The sequence below is a fragment of the Myotis myotis genome, unplaced genomic scaffold (genome assembly GCF_014108235.1).
Source record: "Myotis myotis isolate mMyoMyo1 unplaced genomic scaffold, mMyoMyo1.p scaffold_m19_p_21, whole genome shotgun sequence".
Taxonomy (NCBI): Eukaryota; Metazoa; Chordata; class Mammalia; order Chiroptera; family Vespertilionidae; genus Myotis; species Myotis myotis.
This window is the reverse complement of record NW_023416326.1, coordinates 4,791,330-4,807,971: the sequence shown is the minus strand read 5'-3', so window position 1 is coordinate 4,807,971 and position 16,642 is coordinate 4,791,330. Positions and strand designations below refer to the sequence as shown.

Here is a 16,642-nt window from a genome sequence, read left to right as displayed (position 1 = left end):
GTGTTTCTCAGTCTCTACTGTGGAACCACTATGTACACAGCATTGAGCCAGGTGCTTTGAAAAATATTAAATAGTCGGTTTGGCTCTGCGGTTAGAGCGTAGGCCCTCGGACCCAAGGATCACAGGTTTGATTCCTAGTCAAGGGCACGTGTGGGAGGTAATATACGTGTCTCTTTCCTCCCTTCCACTCTCTCTAGAAATCAATGGGAAAAATATCCTTGGGTGAGAATTAAAAGGGAGGGATGGGGGGAGGGAAGGAGACATGTTCAGGCCAAAGATATAATGCTTATGAGACAAAGAAACTCCTGCTCGTGTGACCCATACATTTTACTTCTGAGTCTCAAAAAATAAAGCCGCTGTGGGAAGTAAAGAAAACCCAATCCTGTTGGAAGTCGCCATGGAAGAGTTGAGGGTGAATTGGCTTCCTGTGGACTTGGAGTTGAACTCCAGCTTTCCCTGCACGCTACGCAGGCTGACTGACCCTGGTCTTCAGTAGGGAAACTGGAGGGAAATGCGTACACTCAATCGCTGGCACTGCCACCCCTGCTGTCATGGGTAGGTCCTGCCTCGCCCACATCCTAACTTGGGACGGGGGCACAGGTGTGGCGGCCTGCGACCAGCCGTGTGGTGCTGGCAGGGTCACTGGGAGCAGGGACACCAGGGGGCCCTGGAAGCTAGCTCCCAAGGCCCCGCCTCCTGGCAAGCCACAGCACCAGGGGTCATGGAGTCTTGGGGACAGAGCAGGCAGCGACCTAGCTGTCAAGGTCAGGAACAGCTGAAAGACTCAACTCAGTCACCAGTGGGACCCGCTCAGTGGGGTGCCTGGCTCCCAGACTTACTGAGCTCCTACTGCACCGGATACCTCGTCCGAGGACAGACACCGTGGCCGAGGGTTCAGCCAACACGGACCCCATAGAGCCCCATATTGGGAGAAAAAGCCGAGGGCCCATGGAGGCCACTGGGTCCCCCTGGGGATCCTGATGCCACTTGGGACCCTGCTCAGCCTTTACGCCGACTCCCGTGGGAGGGGGACAGAGCCATTCACACCTTCCTCCCTCCGTGGCTCAGGTGGGGACAGGAGCCGGACTGGGTCCAGGCCAACGTGGGGGAGTTGGGCAGAGGAAACAAGGGTGACAGACAACAGCCTGGTGGGAGCACCCGCTGTCCTTGCCCCTGTCCTGTGACACAGCAAAACCAACCTGGGGAGAGACGTGGTCCACCCTCCACACTATAGCCACCCAATTAAAATGACTTTCAAGATAGCGTTCTATTTATACCCCGAGGAGCTGTGTGGGGCTGGGAGAGCCAGCACACGCACACACACTCCTCGGGCACTAAAATTAAAGGCGAGTTACAACATAAAGCCAGACCAGACCCTCGGCTTTCAGAGGATCCTGTCTAGAAAGTGGGTAATGGTAGCATTTAAATGTTGACAAATCAGTCAGACACGGAGAAAAATGTTTTCATTTGTCAGTCCCTTAAAAAAACCCAAACTCTGAGCCCTGTATCTGAAGTGATTTTGAATATAAATAACCCCTTTTTGCAAGAGCGCTCCAACTGGTGATGAGAACTGCTGTTTGCAGTGAGAAGAAAAATTACTGTCCAGAAACAGGAGCCACGAAATCTGTACGATCCGGAAATGAGCAGGTTCCCAACCTGGGTGAGCCGTGACGGCACCAGAGGCGGCCGTTGTCAGGTGACCTGGCGGGGCCCTCAGCTGGGCCACTGGTCACAAGAGGGTGTGAGTCGTTTTCCTCTGCTTTATAGGGTTGCTGTGAGGTTCTGTGAGCAGCCTTTAGAAATAACCCTGCACTGACACATCGCTGTGCCATGGCGTATGGTAGGGCTCACTGTCGGTCTCGTACTGACGGTGCCATCTGAGGCTTTTTACCCACCGGGGGCTGTTTTCTCCCTCCTCCCCATGAGGGCTGCGACTTTGGGCCACAAGGGGCCATTCTGGGGAGTGTTCCGCTGGTGAGAGGCTGACCCCCAGGTTAGACAAGAGCTCACGGGACCCACCCACCTCCTCCTGGGAAGTCACAGAGGCCACAGCCAGGGGGGACAAGGCCACCCTGCAGAGGCACCGCCTCAGGGCACAAGGACAGAAAACTGTGCCCTCTTTGTCAGCTTGGCCAAAGCTCGTGAGCACAGGCCTGTCGGCAGGAGCGGGTGACAGACAACGCAAAGCAGGGCGACATCCCGAGATAGGCCAGGCGCCCAACGCAACAGCTCTTTTCGTCTCCATTCCACACAGCCGGCCCCGTCCTCCTGCCGGTGACTCACTGGCCAGAAGACAACCGTGAGGAGAGAAGGACAAGGGTCACAGGCGCTTTCTCACTGCCTGCACTTCTCAGTTTTCTACTCTAAACCTCTGAGACTGAAGGGAAAGATCCAAGACGTCATTCTGACAAACTCTGGTTTGTTTGGGTAAGTCTGAACCTTTAGATGGCGACCGCCACAGCGGGCCAGTGAAACCCAGTGAAGGCCAACAGCTGCAGAAAAGGTGAGCACGTGGCAGCCACACGCAGCCCCATCTGCTCACAGCCTTTAAGTTGCGTGTCGATCTCTGATCATGGAAGCTCTGTGCTTTCACGGATCCTGTTGTGTAAGCCCCAGCTCCCAGCCACCTGGACACAGACGACTCCATACAGGATGCCTACGGTGTGTTTTCTTGTCTAGGTCTGGCAGGTGCCGGGTGCAGGTTTCAGGCTCCTGGGGTCATGAAAACATCCGAGGCGCTTCGGGAGGGATGAGGCTGTGCAGCCCACGTTTGCTGCTGGGATTCCACCACTGGCTCCTTGGATTGGCTGCCTCCCCGCCCTGTCACCTGTCCCCAGGTGCGGCCCAGGCCTCCGTGGCCTCGCCTGTGCTGCAGAGCAGCTGCTGTCTCAGAGAGGCTGCGTTCCTGTGAGTCACAAGCTGGTCGTGGCAGGTGGCTGGTGCCTGAATTTTCAGCTTGCCAAGTGCTTTGAGATACAAAGCTAAAAATACACATGTGTGGGTATGTGATTATTTTTTTGCAATTCTGAACAGCAAGGAAAGTGACAAGGGAATGTATGCTATTGCTGGTGCTGCAGCTTTATCATCAAATAGCACTCCTCATATTTATTTCCACGCGGCTGAGTGACGGGCTTGCGGCTCTCCTGACACGAAGCCAGAGCCTCCGTGTCTCTCTCCTTGTTCCCAGCACTATGCCCCCTGCCCAGCTCTCCACTGCCCTTTTGCTCGGTTTCAGTACTGGGACCCAAGCAAGGAGTGCTGCGGTCAGGGAGCCATGGCTTAACACAGAATCACACGGGCCCTCCCACCTTCTCAAGGGGTAGGGAGAGAGGGGCTGGGCCTGTCTGAAGTAGCCTTGACATGAATATGGCCCTTTCCCATGGAGGGTTTCTGCTTCGCAAAGTCCTGGTGTGGGTCTCTTTGGGGTTCAACATGATTGGGCCTCTGTGCTTCCTGAACTTGTCTGACTTTTTCTTCCACCAGGTTAGGAAAGTTTTATCACTACTTCGAAGAGGTTCTCCATACCTTACTCATTTTCTTCTCCTTCTGGTATCCCTATGAGGTGGATGTTGTTATGTTTCATATTGTCCCAGAGTTCCCTTAAACTATCCTTGTTCTTTTTAATTCTTTTTTCTTCTTGTTGTTCTAATTGGGTGTTGTTTTTTCTACCTTGTCATTCAAATGACTGATTTGATCATCCACTTCATCCAGCCTACTTTCACTTCCTTCCAGTGTATTCTTGGTATTAGGTACGATATTCTTCATTTCCGACTTGTTCTTATTCATGATTTCTATGTCCTTTCTTATGCTGATGTAGTTTCCACTACACACAGCCTCTGGAAAACAACTAAAAGGGATGTTAACGAACCTTAACGGCCCCTCTCTCTTCCCATCTTTTTTTACCCTTAGAGCTAAGAAACATGGAATCATGAGTGGACAAAATGCTTAGAGAGCATGACTGTATTTGACCACACGAACACAAACAGCTGGAGTCTTTCTGACAAGCCAGCAGTTACGGAGTGCCTTTGCCAAAGGGATGTCTGCCATCCTTTAAATACGCGTTTAGGAGATGAAAGAGCAGTTATCCTCTCTTCCCTGTCAGAGTCCACGGTGGCAGCCACTGGATTAAAACGCCCCACCGCTCACAGCGCCATTCTGCCACAGGGCAATGTGCTCTATTCCATGGAGTCTCCGCCTTTTTTCTGAGATGAAAAAACAACACCGAGTGGCCTCCGAGGTCCCAGGTGAAACTGAAAACAGCAGGTGGATTGCTGTGGCATGCACAGGCTCCCATCTCCAGCTCATCCCCGAGCATACGCCCCGGTTGCTGCTGTTGAGGGTCACACTGCAGCTTGTTCCCAGGAACCAGGGGAGACGCTGCTCCTTCAGGGTTCACCGAACCACGGCACACAAAGCCGCGCAGATGTTGCCCGTGTGTGTGGGCTGTGTGTTGCCGTTTCCTTAAGGTACTCTGGGCTATATTTCCTTGAGGCTCATCAAGTATAGAAAAGGTAAAAAACAGAAAGTTAGTCTGTGTCATATCCCAAAATGGGTCCAAGCCATTTCTCCACCTCGGCCACAGACATGTTCTTCCTCAGAGCATAATCCTCAACCTGCGAAAGATAAAAAGCAGCTTATTAGACCAAAATAATACGACTTTTTGAACTGAGGTTCCCACAGGATTTGCCCAGAAACATTAAGTACCTTCCATTCCATATCTTATTAGCTGAGATAAATGGAGAGGAATAGTTGTCGACTCACTAAGTTGGCTAAGCTATGGGCAAGAAGCAACATGTAGTAAATATCTAAATCTTAGAAGCTGGCTGGGGTCTGAGAGTGTGCATGAATGTATGTGTCTGCACATGCACGTGAGTGTGCATGCATGAGTGTGGTCTGCATGTAGATGAGAGGACCAGAATCAAGACCTTAACTAAGGTAAATGTCTTTATCCTTACCTTCACAATTTATTCTCATTTATATGTGAAATACAATAGATTCTATAGTTCCACTTAAAATAAGACAGGGGTCCACCCCGGGAAGCCACATATCATGAAACGCCATGCTTACCTGGTCCTTAGAAATCTTCCCCACAGCAAAGTATTTGGATTTCAAATTGGAGAAGTAGAGACCGGACACGGCTGAAGCAGGAGCCATCGCTAATGACTCTGTTAACCGAATGCCTGCAGAGAGCAACACAGGAGACATGCTCACACACTCAGCCCAGCACAGGCCTGGCAGCTGGGCGGCATGTTGACAGAAGTGTATCCACTGAATAATAGAAGCAGACACCACTTCCTGGCACGTACCTGTGCACTGCTCAATGTCAGCCAGCTTCCACATGGTGAGCTTCTCGGTGTGGTCGGGCTGGCTGGGGTAGCCGGGCGCCGGGCGGATGCCCCCATAGCGCAGCCTTCGCAGGTCGGCGACATCCAGCTCCTCGCTGCCACAGTAGGCCCACAGCTCTCTGCGCACCCTCTCGTGGAGCTCCTCCGCAAAGGCCTGGCACCCAGAACAAGGGGGGTCAGGCAGAGGCCAGAGCCCGGGCATCCGTGTGCCTGCACCCCTCCATCAACGCCAGGTGGGCGGCGCCCTTGTCTGGACCAGCCAGGGGAGGCCTGGCAAGAGGGCACAAGCTGGATTCTCGACCCCTTTGTAGTGTCATTAGTTGCTCAGTTGGCTCAGTTTTGGCCTCAGATTGGGCACTGAAGTTCCATATTTAATCATCCAAGGATTCTAAGCCCTTTAATGTCAACATTTTCCTGAAGGCTCTTCTACAGCTCACTGTGGCCAGGAAGAAAAGCTGGGACCATTCCAGCTGCTCATTTCTCCACTACTGGCCTCAGGATGGGGGAGGGACCAACCCAGAGCTCAGCTCACTCATTGCATGCAGACAGAGGACCCTAGAGGGGGTCCCAGGATTAGAACTGGAGCTCTGAAACGAGACTGGTTTTAATTTCTCAGGCTCCTCAGGAAAACCTCACATCACAACAGAAAACGGAGACATGAGAACTAGGACAATAAAGTCGAGGTTCTCAGGGTGACTTGAACTGCAGCACCATTGAAGGGTCCCTCTGCCCGGAAGGTGACGTGGGAGAACAGTTAGGGAACACACGGTGTAAAGCTGCGAATGTTAAGGCCAGTCTCCCTGGTCCAGGGATGCCCACTCCCTGGCGCTGTCTCAGGCCCCCACCCTGCCTCTGTGCTCAGGGCACGGCTGCCCTACCTCCGCCAGCCGGTCCCCCAGTGCCTTGACCATGATGCTGCTATAGTCGTCACCCTGCTCCTCGTAGGCGCGGCTCAGCTCCTCCACCCCGAAGCAGGCGACAGCAAACAGGCCCAGGTAGTCCCGGAGGCCCGAGTGCAGCGGCGCGATGAAGTCCGCAAGGCAGAGGTACGGGTCTGTGCTGGCAGAATCCTTCTCCGCCTGAAATCCAGGGGGCAGGGGGGCGGCATGAGCAAGGACGTGGCACCACACACAGCGGACAGCAATACAGGTGAATACAGGTTTGAACAGGGGTATCTGTTTTGTGCGCTGTTACACCCGCAGCACTTAGAAGAGTGCATAATATTCCATACACGTTTGTTGAATGAACAAATGAAATGAGATTTTAAAACTATGACATGGCATATGTAGTCAAGAAACCAGTTCATCCGCTCATTCACACACTAAGCGCATGTTTACTAAGGCCACAGGCACTGTGCTAGGAACTGGAACCTAAACATTCATTCAAAATAAAAACTTCCCCCCCAAAGCGTTTTCTATTCACAATCACCATTAAACCCTGAAGTTATGATCAGAGGGGTCCCCCACATATGTAAGCCTCGACTTCTGCATCCACAGTAGGGTACCAAGCTGCCAGCCAGCAGCACAGGCATGGCGGCCCACGGATGGTGGTTCAGAAGACAGCTGAGGAGGCCCTGGACTGGCCCGAAACCAGACAGGAAACTCAGCATGGTCTGCTTCTTCCCTTGATTCATATCAAAACGTGGCTCTCTCCCCAGGCCAGGTGCCTCTCCCATTTTTTCATTTTCAGCTGATGGCTGACTCTTCCCTGCCATTAAGCTGACAAATAAGACTGTAAACATATTTCACAAGCGGTAATTTTGCTGAGACCGTAAACAGCTAATAACGAATATTTACTGAGTGATGCTTAGGCTACGCCAGGCACTGCTCCTGATGCTTTATGTGAATGAACTAATCTAATCCGCTCAACAACCTTGTGAAGGAAGTGATGCCATCAGCTCTACTTCCCGACAAGAACTCCCAGGTGGACAAGCCTGAGCCACTCGCTCAGGGTCAGAGAGTGGCAGCTTGGGGGGTGCGCTTCTGACCACCACACGGCACTAGGACTGGCCAATCAACAGATGAGTGGCCGACCCAGCAGCTTAGGAGCTATATGCTCACTGGTTCCGGACACAAGCACAGCCTCCCTGACCGTGGGAGGGACAGTGCAGGACCCGGAAGTGCCAAGAGCCAAGGCAGCTCTGCAGGGAGGAGCTGCTCGCCAGCTGAACTGCCATCAGCTGCTCTGTGCTCACAACGCCAGGGACAGAGCTTCCTGCCCAGGGGCACAGGGCGCAGAGCCCCCGCACGGCAGCGGGGATGGCAGCAGAGCCGCTCGGAACAGACCCCGAGCAGGACCTGCTGCGGCCGGACCGCTCCAGTGCTGGGGGGAAGCAGCTCGAAACACCCATCTGCGTGGGTAACAAGGACGCTGAGGTCACAGACTGGACACAAAGGGTTCGGTATGAAAGCAGGTCAGAGGACGCGGGACCTGCAGGAGGTCTGTGCCCTTAGTGACCCTGGAAAAGGAATGGCCAGTTCCCCAGAGCAGGCCCTATCTCCAGGGTGTCTGGCCTGAGTGCTGCAGTCACGTGGCCGCCCGTTCCCTTGTCATGTGCTGTTTAATGTCCTCAGCTAAGAACCTCTACAGATGTTGTTAGAGTAAAAATACCTGTCACTATGAGTTATGCTGTGGTTAGGATTAAAAGCAACACTATCGCTTCTAAATGACTGAAATGGTAGCAAAACTTTACAAGACTAATTTACTGCAGCCCTTTGTTAATAACTCTGGTGAGCTCTGGTTCCAATTCTTGATTAAGACGATTTTTTTATAGCAGCTAAGGGGACGGACGTGCCTATCCTATCTGCATTGTGCAAGGTGGGGACAAGTGAGGGAGGCGTGTGGCGTTGGGCCTGCTCTCATGATGCCGAGAGAAGCTGGGCTGTGACAGAACAGCCAGGGGGTAAGGACAGGCTGGGCTCCCCTCCAAGCTCTGGGCTCAGCACAATGTCCTCCACCTTCCTGTCCTCCTCTGCAGAACACACACAAACTGCCCCAAAACAAGGCTGCGTGGATTTTAAACAAGACGGTCCCTCAAGAGCCCTGTGAACGCCTGGCCCTGGTACACATTCCGCCGAGGCTGGTCCCGCCTGTCTCCCGAGAGAGAAGCCACCAGCCCGCTTTAGTAACATGCGTGTGCACAGCTGACGTGTGACCACCCAGGCAGGGGCGGGGCTTTCCTCCACCGCCTGAGACACCAGCAGACCCGCCCTCGGTGTGAGAGGCCCCGCCTTCTCTCCAGGTCCTCACAGAGGCCCCAGGCTGTGCCTGTGACTGGTCATCTGGGGGGAGGAGGGTCAGGCTACCAATTACCCAAAGCTCAGACTTCATTCTTATTTACGTTTTTTGCTTACAAAAGAGTAGACAGCCTGTGGCAGCCCACGGCTCTCCGTACCTGCTGCCTCAGTCCATAGAAGGTGGCGATGGGCTGCGTGGCCCGGGGCTCGGAGCCCACGGGGTACAGGTGAATGTCGTCCTGCTCGCTCTGCGCGGGCCAGAACCCCACCACGCCCCGGGCCCGCAGCTTCTTCTCCCCAATCAGAGCTCTCAGCATGTTCTGGGCATCATCATAGAGCCTTTTGGCCTCTTCACCTAGGAGGAGAACATGGCAGGAACTCAGTTACAGATGCTGATGACCAGCAGTGCTGCCCTTTAAAGCCACTACCCTCTCCTGTCATTTCTCACACCTCTTCCCCTCAAATACTTTCTCAGTGTTTGTCATCAGCGCAACTCAGGGTGAAGCAGTGACGGTTCGTGGTTCCTGCTAAATGCAGCTCCTAGTCTTTCCCCCCAGCTCACACTGCTTACATTTTCCCACTTGATGAAGACAAAGCACAAACCAGTGGCTCCCCAAAGCCGTCTGTCACACAGAGCGACACAAAGCAGGCAAGTCCTCCCGTCGCCGATGCTCCCGTGCACATACAATGCCACTGACCCACAGGCACCTCTGGGGATGTGGAACCTCTTCAGTGGTTCCTTTTCTTCAGTGCTCCCTCCCGTCCCCAGGCCCAGCCTCAGTAATTCCCACTTCATCTTCAAAAATCAGTTCACACACCACCTCCTCCAGGAAGCCTGCCCTGCCTCCCAGGCTGAGATCTGTCTCACTTGTGTCAGAGAAGGAAGGAGGAAGCACCGCACTCACCTACAGACTTGTCGTCAAATATCTTGGGGAAGCCGCGGTTCGGGTACTTGCCCCGGAGCTGCCACACGTCAAAGAAAGGCTTCCAGTCGATGTAGCCCACCAGCGCCTGCAGGTCGTAGTCCTCAAAGACCCGCGTCCCGAGAAACGAGGGCTCCACTGCAGGAGAGGAGAGCTGAGGTCAGAAGGAACGCGGGCCTGGCAGGGCCCCGCACAGCGCACCTGGGACACCCGCTCTGCTGGCTCCCTCGCTCTGTCTCTCTATGATCACCGATCACCGCAGCTGTTCCACAAAGAGGGGCTCCACATTGTCACGGAGAGGGCGTCATCTGCAGCGAATCGTTAATAAAACCTTCTCCCAGGTAGCCGACTGACCACATCGCCCTTGGGGTCTTCCCTCAACCCTCCCACCCCCACTCTGCCCAAGAAAAAAGAAAAGACTTGGGTTAACCTTCACATGTGCAAATGAGGACAATACTAACTAAAGGTCACTGTGGAAAGACATAAATATAAAGTTTAAAGACGTGAAACAACAAATCTCTATCACCTACGGCTACAGACGCACATAGTCACAGTGTAAGGAGCCGAGGCATCAAATTCAGGATCGTGCAGGGGAGGGGGAACCCCAGGGGACCCCCGCCGCATGGTACTGTCTTGTTTTCTAAATGGGCAGTAGGCTACTTCTTAAGTGGCAGGGGTATATAAGAACACGCCAAGATACTGTTCTTACGCCCCCCGAGTCTAAAATGCATCACCCGTGAAATCACTGAAGACTTCAGAGAGGGCTTCCTTCCACAGCACCGGAAGGAGCCGGGCTTAGCAGAGACTGAATCCTACTGCCTCCCACTATGACCCCACACTCAGGTCCTCAGATGGAAGTGGGCAGAGACCAGCACATCCACTGCAGAGCTGTGTCTGGGACCCGGAGAGGCTGCGGTCAAGCTCAGGACAGTGCCTGCTTTTCTGCACATGGAACTGTTTACTTTTCTTTCCAATCGGCACTGTCCCTCATCATCACTCTTAGACACGATCAGGAATCTCCAGCTGCCTGTCTGACTCTGTAGCCAAGTCAATGCAAGCAGCCCTGCAGCCCGTTACCACCACGGCCCCCTCTACGCAACACCCAACGGACCTGGGGGAGGCTCAGCCAGCCAGTCAATATGGAAGCTGTGCTTTCTGGCTTGACTCAAGGTTAAGTATCTTCTCTCCTATGAAAAAAAGAAGTTATTTAAGGTTAAGTATCTTCTCTCCTATGAAAAAAAGAAGTTATTTCATCAGACTCTTGGGTTTTTAGCTGCTACCACACAAGTATGTCCAAGGAAGCTCGTCGGGAGGGACGGGAATAGTCAGTGCTGGGAGCCAGGGAGATGCCGCAGTGCTCCCGCCCGTCTCCATTTTCTCCCACTATTTCCTCAGAACGAGGAGCTGTGACGTGTGCCCAGCACCGTGCCAGTTCCCGTTCCCCTGCTGGCTCGGAGCTCATGTTTTACTCATTCCCACGACTCGGGTCTGAGCACAGCACCTAACACCTACTGGAATACGTACCACCCGATACGTGTTTGGAGGAATGAAGACAATTAATTTTAATAGAACCACAAATTATTGGAAACTCAGGCACAGAACTCTGACCTCAACTAGAAAAGAGGACTTCTCTAAAATGTTCCTAAACCTTTACCCTCCTCGAGACAGTAAAGTCACATTGAAAGCTGCGGGGTCGTTTTATCACCCAAATAAGCTGTGCCCTGGTTTTGTCACTCACCTTGAGAGACTCATAGTGGTCCTGTCTAATCTCCTCATACTCTTCTGTGATCTCCTCAAAGTACTCATCTTTCAGATTCTCATCTAAGAGCTGAGAACACTGAAAACGCAAGATCCAGGTCAGTAAAAGGCACGGGGCAACACAAGCGGTAAAAACAGGCAACACTGGCTGGTTCTGGCGACACCTCCTTCAGGAAGCCTTCCCGGGTTGACACCATTTCCTCTCCCTTCACCAACTGTGCTAATTCCTGCCAAGCTGTGCAAGCAAGGGTTAACTCAGCAGGCCTGAAGGTTCCGATCTGGCACAATCGTTTTTCTTTCTTTGGGTAGGATCAGCTGGCCTGTTCCAGATTAAATGTTTTTAAAACATATATATGTTTATTGATTTTTAGAGGAAGGGAGAAGGAGAGAGAAAGTGAAACGTCGATAGGAGAGGGAAACATCTGTCAGCTGGCTGCTGCACACCCCCCACCAGGAACTGAGCTCGCAACCCGCACATGTGCCCTGATTCGGAATCAAACCAGCAACCTGCCAGTGCCCAGATGCCACCCAACCAGCTGAGCCACACCAGCCAGGGCACGATTAAATGTTTTTTGAACTGGAAACGGGTCATTTAAAAAAAATTCCACATTCCTTTCACTCTGGCATGGAGTTCAGAGAGTGTACACTATGTCTGCAAATAATTCTAAACGGCCGAGTTCTCTCTCCCTGGGGCAGTGTCCAGGTCAAGGGTGTCCTGGTGCCACCATTCCTGTCACTCAGCCAGCACTCCCGCTGGAAGTTCAGGATGGGGACTTTGAAAGCCCAGGGCACGCTCACCGCACCTTTCCAGCAACGCACACAATGGCAGTGACACCTCAGAAGCCATAAGCTCTTTCACATTTTGAGTGGAATTGGACAAACGTAAGTAGCTGTTGGGTGACAGCCCTGACGCTCAGCGCTCTCTGTCCTCCTCACGACACTCACCACCACCACGCTCTTGGACGCGTCCAGGACGTGCACCACGGGCGCGCTGTACCTGGGTGCGATCTTCACCGCCGTGTGGGTTCTGAAGAGGTCAGGAGAGAAACACACCCATCAGTGCCGACACCCTAGCCCACTCTTGTTCAGAACCACTGCGTTTCCGCGGTGCTTTCCCCGGAAACGTCAAATATCCCTTATAAAACAGAATGACTCTCTCCCCACCCTAAGACGGGAAAAGAGTGGGGTCTGTTCCAGGCTATAAAGAAGTCTGTCCCTCTGCCAGCAGGTCCAGGACGAGCCTGGGACCTCGCACTCAGTAGCAGCCTGTCTGAACGAAGCTGAGTGTCTCCCTCCAAAGAAGCTGGGGGACAGCCAGGGCCCCGAGAACCAGACACCAGGCAGGCCCACTCTCTGCGGCTGCGCCCTGTCCCTGGGAGACACCGCCAGGGCCTGGACCACCCTCTCCGTGGACTGACAGGAAGGAATCTCAGGCCCTAAGTCAATGCAACACAAATAACAGCGACGCAAAAGCAACAAAAATATTTCATGACCTTGGCTCAGCCTCAAATACCTTCTGCCAAACTTGGAAATGTTAGTGCTGAGGAGGAAACACCCTTTAATCCTTACAGCTGCCCAATTAACTGCAGTGCAAACACACTCTGACTGCTGAATGTTTAAGCAACAGCCCAGGCCACGTGTCTGCTGGTTCAATTAATACATAACACGGAGAAGGGAGAGGCTGGCCGCGCTGCTTCTGAACGCTTCCTAAAACACCTTTCATCTGGTGGCTCATCTGGCGAGAGACAGAAAGAATGGGTGACTTGGAAATGTTCCAGTTTGCACCAGCAGCCGTGCGGTTTCCTCATCTTGAACTTGAGTGTGGTGTCCGACTATAAAAAGTGGTCCTTACTTTGAAACCAGCATATTTACACAGCTCGCAATGCATTTCACTGCGTCTGCTCACTTACGTGTTCATTCTATTTCACACCTGCGGTTTTAAGAGGTATCTCATCCTGCCCTGGCTGGTTTGGCTCAGTGGAGAGAGTGTCGGCCTTCGGACTGAAAGGTCCCGGGTTCGATTCCGGTCAAAGGCACGTGCCCGAGTTGTGGGCTTGATCCCCAATAGGAGGCGTGCAGGAGGCAGCCGATCAATGATTCTCTCTCATCATTGATGCTTCTATGTCTCTCTCCCTTCTTCACTGAAATCAATAAAACTAAAAAATAAAATAAAACGTATTTCATCCTGACAATAATCTGTAAATTCTGCTACCGTTCTCTTTACTAAGCTAATAAATACTCATAGCACGATCATTAGTGACCTGAGACCAGGCTCACTGAAACCCCAGTCACAGTGGCCAGCCACATCCCTGCCACTGGTCCTGGAGCTTAAGTCCTTGGTGGAAAAACAAACCTGTTTCTAACGTGAGCAGCAATAGCCACACCACTGAGTCCTCAAGCACGTAAAGCAATGACTGGATAAATGACGTAACACTCAGATGCCTTCCACACGTGGGTGGGCCGCATCCGGTCAGTGAGCGGCTCTAAGAGAAGACAGTGAGGAGCCCGAGGAAGGACATCCACCCCCAAGGTGCCTGTGGACCGAGCCTGCCACAGCAGCTCTGCCTGGTCTCGGCCGCCCACCTTCCCTGAAGATTTCACACCCGGCAGCTCCCAAATCGCATGAGTCAATTCCTAAAACCCATCGCTCTCCCTGTGTGTCTGTGTGTGTTCCTCTGGAGAACCCCGACTAACGCAAACGGTTTAACATACAGTTGTTTAAGGAACCGTGCAAAAGGACTCGAGCTCCTCTGACCAGACCTCTAGTGCATTTTTAAATATGTTTTTGTTGATCTCAGTGAGAAAGGGAGAGGGCGAGAGATAGAAACATCGATGACAGAGAATCATTGATCGGCTGCCTCCTGCACGCCCCGCACTGGGGATGGAGCCCGCAACCCGGGCATGTGTCCTGACTGGGAATCAAACCGTGACCTCCTGGTTCATAGGTCGACGCTCTACCGCTGAGCCAGGCTGGCTGGACTCTAGTGTATTTTTGTATCAGAAAAATAAACTGAATTCTTTATGGGATTGCCAAGTTCAATGCTCCACTGGGCATTATTCCCTGACAAAGTGAATGTAAGGGGCATAATGAAAAGTCTAATACATAATTAACACATTTCTCACCAAATGTGATTATGACTCCAGGTAAAATCTGACAAACTGAATAATGATGTGACCAAATCTGAACTTTCTCCTCTTGAAGCTGTTTAACCCAAAGCTTTCCCCTTTCAAAAATAACTTCCCAAAGTGAGCCTTCGGTTCATTCTCGCTGTCTGTCTCCACTGTCACAGGTTGGAGCGTCATCCAGGGAACCTGGAGTTACTCAGACTCCGGCTTCAAGACAGGGAGTGGCTGAAGTCCAAGGCATGTCTGTGTGCCGAAACGCCACTTCCACTTAGTTTGATTTCGAGGAGTGAGTGCTCATTACAAATCTCAGGAACTGACTGGCAGGTGAGAGGGTTAAGGAACGGAATCCAAAGAAAGGCGAAGGGCGGGGATCACAAAGGCTTCTCAGATGCGTGCTCTTGTCCGAGTGAAGGCCGGCCAAGTGCACGTGCTTACACACGAGGAGACCGGGTACTAACAAGCACAGGGAAAAGCAACCCAGGTCTTACCACTGTCCTCAGATTCCGGTCTGAGGATGGGAAGTGAATGAAGCACAGAGCTCCAGAGCAGGACTTACCGAGAAGTGGTGGCCCCTCCAATCAACAAGGGGATCTTTATAGCTAATCTCTCCATCTCCTTGGCAACAAATATCATTTCATCCAGAGAAGGAGTGATGAGTCCTGACAGGCCAATTATATCTGTTATTTAAAAAAAGGAAGAAAGTACAGATTAGGAGGAGGATGACAGAAAAGGAGGAAAAGTATGAAGACTCATCTAAAAAACTTTGGTAATAAAGATCATAGACGTAATATGAATTCCCAATTTCTAATTCTAAGACATCTTTTCTAACTGGGGGCTTCACTTTGTTGTTTGCTTTTGGTAGTAAATATGGTTTGTAGCTTAAAGTTGCAATATTGTACTTGCCACAGTTTTGGTGAGCCGGGCACTAGAATACACTGTTAGTTATGAAGTCCCAGACTCAAACACGTCACAGTGTGTGAAGGACATAAACACTGCACAGAGAGCAAAGTCTAATACACTGTTCTCTTCTAAGAGGCTGTCTCATTCCCATCTTCAGGGCTACACGGGGTTTCCATTCCCTGTTCACCTTCTCAACCTGTCATACGTGGCACTGAGAGCAGCCCCCACAGAGGAGCCGGCGCATCACTGTCTGAATGCCCCTCCCAGCCCGCCCTGTGCAGGTCAAACTAGTCCCTGAGAGACAGACACGAAAGGAAATGCCCCATTTGGTTGCACTGTACCTGCTTTGTTGTCAAGAGCCGCTTTCAGGATCTTATCACAGGGCGTCATGACTCCCAAGTCAATGACTCTGATGTGCAGAAATGGGACGTGAGAAAGCGAAAGAGAATGTGTTAGAGACAAGGCTGAAACGAACACTGTTAGCCATCAAATACTGCTGTGATGTAAGCTGGAGTCACTGAATACCGACAACCACAAGTTCAACTACTATTTAAATGAGAAATATAATTAAGGTAGGCAGAGCAGGATCAAAGCCATAAAAATAAAATAATAATGAAAAGGATGAAAGAAAAGAAAAATCAACAAAAGACAGAAAAATCAATTCCATAAAAGCTCTATGTGAATTGTGAAGTGGTAACAAAGGTTAGTAGTCATAGGTTCTGGGTGGCTACAGCCTTAGATCTATTCCAATTCTCAAATGCATTGCACTGTAAGCAATCGTTTAAACGGAGCCCCTTTACAGTGGAGCTGGGTCTGCCAGCACAGGAGCTGCCTCGCATGACTTAGGCCTCCCATTTTGGGAAAGTTAAACCGGCAAAATAACCCCTGGAGTGGGCCTAAGCAACGCTGTTTCCCAAAGAACTGTTGGCAAGTGTAACAGAAAAGCAGACACTGTGACTACTGCACCAATGCTTCCTGAGCTAAAAGTTACAAACATTGTTTAGAATCGCGGCCACTGTTACCTGAGCCAACAGAAATGCCTTCCGTCTATGGATGTAATCATTCCCCTTCCCTTTCTCATAAACGCCCTTTGTGTTTGTCTCCAAGCAGAACAGTTATTTGCTGAATTAATGATTCCCAAGTAGCTATTCCTTTTTATCTCAATAAATGCTTGCTGCTTCCCATTTTGAAAGGCTTTTTTACTATTAGGTTAACGACATCGCAGGCTCTATTGCATCATCTCCATGAGAAATGTGTTTTCTGTCTAGACAGCGCTATCGCCTCTAGTACTCTTTACATTTTTTCCCCCACAAAGGAAAAAATTTTATCATTTCATGAGATTCACTGCATCCGG

The 16,642-nt window shown here is 51.6% G+C and overlaps 1 protein-coding gene across 5 annotated transcripts in view; it reads right to left on the bottom strand.

Annotated features, from left to right (window-relative positions):
• Positions 1–1,446: 1,446 nt before the first annotated feature.
• Positions 1,447–16,642, bottom strand: part of MTR (5-methyltetrahydrofolate-homocysteine methyltransferase) — a 44,385-nt gene continuing 29,189 nt past the window's right edge. For all 5 annotated transcript variants that reach the window (XM_036354823.1, XM_036354825.1, XM_036354826.1 and 2 more), the window contains 11 exons: positions 15,630–15,697; positions 14,945–15,065; positions 12,208–12,289; positions 11,243–11,341; positions 10,616–10,691; positions 9,487–9,642; positions 8,740–8,936; positions 6,224–6,424; positions 5,307–5,499; positions 5,068–5,180; positions 1,447–4,613 (listed from right to left, as the gene is read on the bottom strand). In XM_036354823.1, coding sequence (XP_036210716.1) covers positions 4,527–4,613; positions 5,068–5,180; positions 5,307–5,499; positions 6,224–6,424; positions 8,740–8,936; positions 9,487–9,642; positions 10,616–10,691; positions 11,243–11,341; positions 12,208–12,289; positions 14,945–15,065; positions 15,630–15,697 — 1,393 coding nt within the window. In that variant the 3' untranslated portion in view covers positions 1,447–4,526. The remainder of the gene's footprint in view (positions 4,614–5,067; positions 5,181–5,306; positions 5,500–6,223; positions 6,425–8,739; positions 8,937–9,486; positions 9,643–10,615; positions 10,692–11,242; positions 11,342–12,207; positions 12,290–14,944; positions 15,066–15,629; positions 15,698–16,642) is intronic.